Source organism: Solanum dulcamara, chromosome 3, assembly GCF_947179165.1.
Source record: "Solanum dulcamara chromosome 3, daSolDulc1.2, whole genome shotgun sequence".
Lineage (NCBI taxonomy): Eukaryota > Viridiplantae > Streptophyta > Magnoliopsida > Solanales > Solanaceae > Solanum > Solanum dulcamara.
This window is the reverse complement of record NC_077239.1, coordinates 6701366-6709136: the sequence shown is the minus strand read 5'-3', so window position 1 is coordinate 6709136 and position 7771 is coordinate 6701366. Positions and strand designations below refer to the sequence as shown.

Sequence of the window (7771 nt, the reverse complement as noted above, 5' to 3'; positions counted from 1 at the left end):
AACAATAAAATAAAATAACCCTCGAAATATCACATGTTTTGCCAAATATACGGAAAATGGTATATTTCAAAAACGGAAAAGAGTCAAATATAGTTTTGTACTATTGAAAATATTTTAAATATATCCCTTGTTATACTTTCAATCCAAATATATTCCTTCCTACTTTAGGTTCAAATATACCCCTCTTATTATACTTTAAACAAATTTGCCCTTAATCTTGACGGAAAAACACATTGCAAGCCTAAAATCAAATGAATTACCCTCAATTTTAAATACTCAATTCTTTTCGAATTCCATCCCTAACCCACTTCCCCAGCTTTGAATTATTTTTATTTTCTTCTTCTTAAAAGAAGCAATGACAAAGCAAAAATTGGGATAATTTATCTATTCTTCCGAATTGAGATCTTTAGTAAAAATGTATAATGATTTTTAATTGTGCTTAACTTCTTTTTTTAAAGTGTTAGTAGACTGCAATGTTTTTTTAAAAATTTCCAATACTAGACGAGCTACCCAAAATCAATTGCTACCTACGATTATTATTTATCTTGTTGTAGGAAAAAGATTCTAGTACAATAATCCTAATTTTATAAAAACAAATTTGAACAACGGACTTCTTTGATTTGTGCTGGAAAAGTGTAGCACAACTTTGTTGTGTGAATACACTTATTTCATCATATATAGCACACAAAATTTTATAAAAGGGAAGATGATGAAAAGAAAAGAAAAAAAGAACTCAGGGCAAAGGAATGAGTTTCTAAAGAAATTGGGAGTGGATCATTTGATTTTAAGCTTGCTAAGTATCTTTTCGTTAAAATTAAAGATAAATTTGTGCCGAATTATAATGGGAGGGACATATTTGATCCGAAAATATAACAAAAGGGGTATATTTGAACCGAAAGTACATTTACTATTTATACATAAAAAAAAATTATTTTAATAATGTATAAATAGTATAATTTTCTGCCAAAGGAGATTCGAATGAATCCCTAATCACAATGTGTCTCCGCTACTGCAGCAGTATATTTGACTCTTTTCCATTTCAAAAATAATTATTTTTGTAAAATACGATACAAATGATTCAATATTTTAAAGAGTTCGAGCAACGCAGGTAAAAGGGTAAAAAGGGTAAAACAATCAAATTTCCAAGTAAGGAGCTGTCTGCACTCTCTCTATACCTACCTTCATCTGTTTTGCAGTTGCACTTAGGCGGGTACCCAAAACTACACAAAATCAAATTTTAAAAACACACACACAAAAAAATGGAAAACGGTACACCGGAAGTTGTAGAAGTGCGCGTCGCCGTTGACGGTTTTTACGGCGGCGGCAGCGGTGACGGCGGCGACGAAGAGGAAGTGTTGATGCTAGAGGACGGAAGTGGAAGCAGTGACCAAGTGAGAAAGAAAACAGCAGACCGTGTTAAAGGACCATGGTCACCTGAAGAAGACGCTATACTTAGTCGTTTGGTAAGCAATTTTGGGGCGAGGAATTGGAGTTTGATCGCCCGTGGAATTCCCGGTAGATCGGGAAAATCGTGCCGGTTGCGGTGGTGTAATCAGCTTGACCCTGCCGTTAAACGCAAACCCTTTACCGGTAACTTTCGAAAACCATCTGTTTTTTTTTTGTGCGGCCATTTGGTGAAAAGGGGTTTTATGGAAATTGAGTTTCTACTTGTGATTTGATCCTGCATTGATGTTTGGATTTTGAATTTGGGGTCGATAAGATCTTGACTGTAAAGTATTGAGTATAGTTGAATATCCGTTGAAATATAGTTTCTACTTGTGATTTTTTAGTTGTATTGTTTAGCTCAAGCAAAGTTTGGATTTTGAACTTGGGGTCAAGAAAATCTTGGCAGTTAAGGTATTGACCAAAGTTGAATATTTGCGGTGAAATGTAGTTTCTCTTGTGAGTTTGAAGTGTATTTGGATTTTGAACCTGGGGTCAAGATAATCTTGGTAGTTAAGGTATTGACCAAAGTTGAATATTTCCTGTGAAATGTAGTTTCTACTTGTGATTTTGTAGTGTATTGTTTAGCTCAGGGAAGTTTGGATTTGAACCTTGGGTCAAGAAAATCTTGGCAGTAAAGTATTGACCAGGGTTGAATATTCCCGGTGAGTTTGTTTCTACTTGTTATTTTATAGTGTACTGTTTAGCGCAAAGTTTGGATTTTGAACCTGGGGTCAAGAAAATCTTGAAGGTATTGACCAAAGTTGAATATTCCCGATGAAATGTAGTTTCTACTTTTGAATTTGTAGTGCGTTGATGTTTAGCTCGGGCAAAGTTTGGATTACCTGTGGTCAAGATTAAAGTTTGGATTTTTACCAATCAAAAAAAGATTCAAGTCTGGATTTTCAACCAAAGGTCATCTTGAGTAGAAGGTATTTGATCATAGTTCTGTATTAAGGTGAAATGTAGTTTCTGCTTGTGATTTTGAAGTGTATTTGATGTTTAGATCTAGCAAAGTCTGGATTTTTAAATTGTCAAACTTTGATTTTGAAGTTACAACTTAAGGTCAGCAGAGTTCTGAACAGAAGGTTTGACCACACTTGAGAGTTCTGATGATCTTAAGGTTTGAGAAGTTGCGTAGTGATAAAGATTGGATCAGGGCTTGCTAAAGTGCACAGATGTACAAATGCATTCAGGTTTAAGTCATGGATCATTCAAGTGAATAGGTGATTTCACCTGTGCCACATACATTTTTGACATGTAAAGTAGAGACTGTTACTTCCATTCTTTTGGACTTGCATTTGTATTTTCATTTGAGCTGAAAATACATTTAGAGGTTTTATCAGATCTGACCATGCTCAAGCTATATTGCTCGGAATCTTCAAAAATACCACTGGGTGTGTGTTGGATCCATCAAAAGTAGTGCATTTTTGGAGGATCCTGACACGGGTGCGGCTACATTTTTGGAGAGTCCGTACAACATAGAACTCAAGTCAAATCTTTATCACTGTTCACAGGCAACGCGACCCTGTTACCTCCTCCTCTCTTGAGAAGTAGACAACTGATTGTTGAGAGTAGCTCACTTTTAGGTTGCTAGTAGTATATAATAATATATAATAGTAGGTCTCTGCACTAGTCTTGAAACTCAAAGTTAGTGAATCATGGACCGGCCAAGTCCTATAAATGTTGAAGTGTAAATGCATGATAGTATGGTATAACTCTTGAGTAGAAGAGAAAAAAGAACTCCACTTTGAGAACGTGACCATGACTTAAGGCAGTAGTTTTAAAACTGAAAATTCCAAAAGCAGAAGTAGCAGAAGAAGAAGACTCGCACACAGAAGAAGGAAAAGAATAGTAAGTTTTCTGAAGAGAAACAATACTAGAGAAGCCAATCAAGAAAACAAAGGAATAGTAGAAGAAGAATCATAGCAAACCTTAGAAGAAGAAAAAGGCAATGAAGAGAAGACTAAAGTATATCTGAAGAGAAGTCCTAGTACTGAGATTGCAGAAGGCCCTTGTTTTCAATTAATCCTACCGTTTCTTTTTGTATCGATTTGCACTTTACTGTATGAAGTGTACACTTCTTCGAAGTTGCTTTGCTTCATCCATGCAAGCAAGGACATCTCTTTATCGCTCTAAGCATCCAAACATACACATGTAATAATACAGACTGACTACTACAGGTTGCTGCAAATTAATGAACCAGGTTATGCAGAGTAGTGTTATGCTTTTGATGGCTCTCCTCAGCCTCTATTTCTTTTGACAGCATTCCTGTTGATACTCTTATTTTGTGCAGATTTCACAAATTTTAAGATTTTAAGTTAACTAAACTATTCAAATTTAAACTTTTGAGACTCTGTTTTTCAGCAAACTAACTTTTCAACAATCATTTTAGGGGTCGTTTGGTAGGGTGTATTAGAATAATGCTAAATAGAATGTATAAGTAGTACTTGCATTAGTAATATTTGTATTAGTTATGCTTGCATTAATTATGAAGAGATATTTCTTATGCATTGTTTGGTTTGGTGTATTAAAAATAACATGCATTGCCTAATTTTTTTTTAAAAAATAATTATTTACAAATATAATGGAAAAGATGTAAAAAAAGGTTTTGAGGGGAAATTGGGTCTTTAACCATGCTAGTGCATGAATTAAATCCCATTGCATATTACTAATACCTAGAAATCCATGATATTAGTAATACACACCTTAACACACAATAGAGTGTATAACTAATGCAAGCATTAGTTGTACATAGCATTAAAAAGTGTACCAAACTAGGTACTACTAATACACCGAATTAATGCATACATTATTTTTGTTAATACACTCTACTAAACGAACCCTTAATGTTTTCTACCTCCGTCCCAGCAAAATGTTGTCACACCAAATGGGATGAAAGAAGTATGTTTGTTTATTTTGACTCTTAACTATAAAGCATAATCTGTGAAATACCAGATTATTTTGCAGTTTAGAAGATTATATGTGGGGTTACCTAGAAGCTTATAATACCAACCAAGTTCCAACCGACATGCCTGGTTATTGACCACTTCTCGTATGCTAAGGTGGGTTGGGAAGTAAAAAGGGAGTGCACAGGCTACTTTCCTATTTGTTTGAGAATTAAAGGAGGGGAAGCAAAAGTGTAGAGGTTGTATCTTTTCAATGGTGGGGACTTAGGTCCTTCCCCTTGATCAACAATTTAACCTCTTTGCATCGAAAAAGGATGTTCTATTGCTGATTTTCTCTCTATCTCTGGTTGGCAGCTAAGGTTCAGGAGGAATTTGAATGATTGAGAGATAGAAGAATTTTGTCAGTTGCTTAAACAACTGGGATCAGTTTATATTGATCATAATAAGGTGTATACCCTGATCTGGCTGGCAGGTAAAGACTAAGAAATTTTCAGTTAAGAATTTGGGGTACTTCTGATAAAGCAGTTAGTCAGTGGGATACTTCTTGGTGTTAGAGGATGATATGGAAGACAAAAGCTCCTGCTAAATAGCATGTTTCAGAGTGATTGCAACATGGGGGGCATGCTTAACTTAAAATAACTTGCGGAAGAGAGGTTTTGACCTATGTAGTAGATGCTACTTGTGTCTAGAAGATCAGGAAGCAGTTGAGCACCGATTTCTCCATTGCAGATTTTCTTGAGAATGTTGGGAGTTATATCTAGACATTTGTGGTATTATATGGGTGATGCCTTAGAATGTGAAAGGTTTACTGGAAGATTGGCAGCAGTAGGTGATACCAAAAGAGATAAAGCATATATGGAGAACTATTCCATTGTGCATCTTATGGGCAATATGAATGGAGAGGAACAAGTCTTGCTTTGATGGTCAGAGAACTCACTTTTCGAGAATTAAGAATAGATGTTTACAAAACCTGTACTTATGGTGTAAAAGTGGCTCACTAGATAGTTTGAACCAGTAAATGGGTTTCTTGGATATGTTAGGAAGAAGAGTGTAGTAGGCTTCTTTCTGTTCTTTCTTGTTTTTTTGTTCCTTTTCTTGTACCATCTTGGTACCATATAATAGATTCTTTATCTTATCACCAAAAAAATAAGATAAAGCATCTACTATACTTGCAGCGAAATGTGTTTTCTGCATACGTATTTGAAGATTTGGTGCTGTTCCCCGTTTCAAAAAATGATTTGGTGCTGTGCTACATCAAACTAGATATACTTCTTTGTTTCCAGTTGTTTCACCCATAGGTTCTGATATAAAGAAGCAATTAATGTTATTTATGCTTATAGAAGTAGCTGTTGAAAGAAACTAATAATTCCGCCACTCTTGACAGATGAAGAAGATCGGATTATCCTTCAGGCCCATGCTATTCATGGGAACAAATGGGCATCAATTGCAAGGCTTTTACCAGGTAGAACAGATAATGCCATTAAAAATCATTGGAATTCAACCTTGAGGCGCCGCTGTGCCGAACTTGGTAAATTAAGAAGTGACTCCAGCAACATCCTGGAGGATGTTAGTGCTGAAAAATCAAAAGCATCATCTGAGGAAACCCAATCATGTGGTGATGTGAATTCTTTGAAAGCTATTGAAGGAAAAGACGTTAGCTCTCAGGAAAACCAGGAAGATAATCACTATGAGGATAAGAGTCAAGGAGAAGTTCAACGGAGTGATGTAGCAAATGATCCTCGTACTCTCTTCCGTCCTGTGGCTCGTATAAGTGCTTTTAGTGTATATGGTTCTCTGAATGTCCCAGAATCCCAATCGCAAACTCCAAGGCTAATTCCTATCCAAGCGCCTGATATTGGGATAAGCAAATTGCTTGAAGGAGCTTTCACTGACAGATTAGTGCCTCACCAATGCGGCCATGGCTGTTGTGGCAATGCCAATCAAGAAATTAACGGAAGTTCACTATTGGGGCCTGAATTTGTTGACTATGCTGAGCCTCCTTCCTTCTCAAGCCATGAGTTGGCCACATTAGCCACAGAGATAAGTAATGTTGCTTGGTGTAAAAGTGGGTTGGAAAACAGCAGCATCGAGGTTATCTTCAATCCAACAACCAGGGCAGCGTGTGGTACCTCTCATTTGCCAAGCAGACCATTCTAATCTTTCAAATTAGTAACCATATATATACATATAACGTGGAAATGATGATGGACGCAGTGTCAACCTCAACAAGTAGGCGACAACTACGATGATATAAAAGATTTTGAGGCTGAGTTGATTTACCGAACTTATTTGGAATACAGAGTATAGGATAAAGAGAAGCTGGATACCCGATTTTGTGTCCAAACTGGTTGAACAGAGTGTAAATGCATTATTTTCCTGGGTCTTCTTTCATTCATGAGGAGGAATTTTAGAAATTTTCTTTAGACGAGTCCAGTAAAATGGTATGATCTGAAGTTTCATATGTTGTAATTCAACAAGATGATGGATTTTTTCATTCAAAGAGTGTGGTTCCTCCTTCCTTTAATTTATCCTTCTACTCAGTTGGGATGATACTCGGAAAAAAAATAAGATGCTAAATTCTAATATTTCAGCAGTTCCTGGTAAAATTATACTAACATGTATTCTGCATGACTTATTTAGTAGGGTGACTTTGAATGAACTTCAAATCTCAGAATGAATGAATCTTAAATCATTTTTGTTGCTGGTTAGTTCCTACTGATTAATTTCTTTTGTTTTTACATTTATTCTTTAGGGAGACATTGTTCTTCCAATTATTGGAACTTTCAGTGTCAGTGTCATTGTGTATACGATTAAAGATTCTTGTTGCTGGCTACTTGCTGTATTAGCACTTAAATTTAAGGTTAAAGAAATTATTTTATTGCAAATAAGAGGTCTAAGCACAATGATAAAGTTGGTTTATTCAGAACTGAGAAGTGATATTCTTAATTGCAAGAATTGAAAGAAAAAAAAAGTAAAGACAGCCCTTGTGAAAGGAAGTACTTTGTGTAGGAGAAATACTAGTTGTTGCAACCAAAGCCCTTGTGAATAAAAAAAGAAAAACAAATTTTAGAACAAACAAAAGAGAAAAGACGAGTTGATGTACCAAGTGGCTGGTGATCAAAGAAGTGAGTTGAGCATTATGAGATCAAATGTTTAATTTTCAGGTGATTTCTTTTCATTTGCTATAGCCAATGACAAATAGGGATGTCAATGATTCTTTTTATATGTTAAATGTAAGTAATAAAAAATTTGTCTGAAACCTTGGTACTTTGGGAGTAAATTTTCTAAAATAAAAGTACAATACCACTCCATAATATATTATTGCCGTTGTTACAACAACTCAGTACTCAACATTATTCTATTCTTCATGAAAATCTAAACTTTTAGTTTCAACATGGCAGCAAAAGGTAAGATTTCTA

The 7771-nt window shown here is 35.4% G+C and overlaps 1 protein-coding gene across 1 annotated transcript; it reads left to right on the top strand.

The window, feature by feature from the left end:
• Positions 1-1111: 1111 nt before the first annotated feature.
• On the top strand, positions 1112-7039 carry LOC129882331 (transcription factor MYB1). The gene is made up of 2 exons (XM_055956578.1): positions 1112-1590; positions 5737-7039. The coding sequence occupies exons 1-2, from the start codon at positions 1260-1262 to the stop codon at positions 6507-6509; spliced, it is 1104 nt and encodes a 367-aa protein (XP_055812553.1). The 5' UTR covers positions 1112-1259; the 3' UTR covers positions 6510-7039.
• The last annotated feature ends 732 nt before the right edge of the window (positions 7040-7771 follow it).

Coding starts and splice junctions, on each gene's coding strand:
- LOC129882331 (XM_055956578.1), top strand. CDS start 1,260: ATGGAAAACGGTACACCGGAAGTTGTAGAAGTGCGCGTCGCCGTTGAC. Junction 1,591..5,736: donor TAAACGCAAACCCTTTACCG/GTAACTTTCGAA, acceptor CACTCTTGACAG/ATGAAGAAGATCGGATTATC.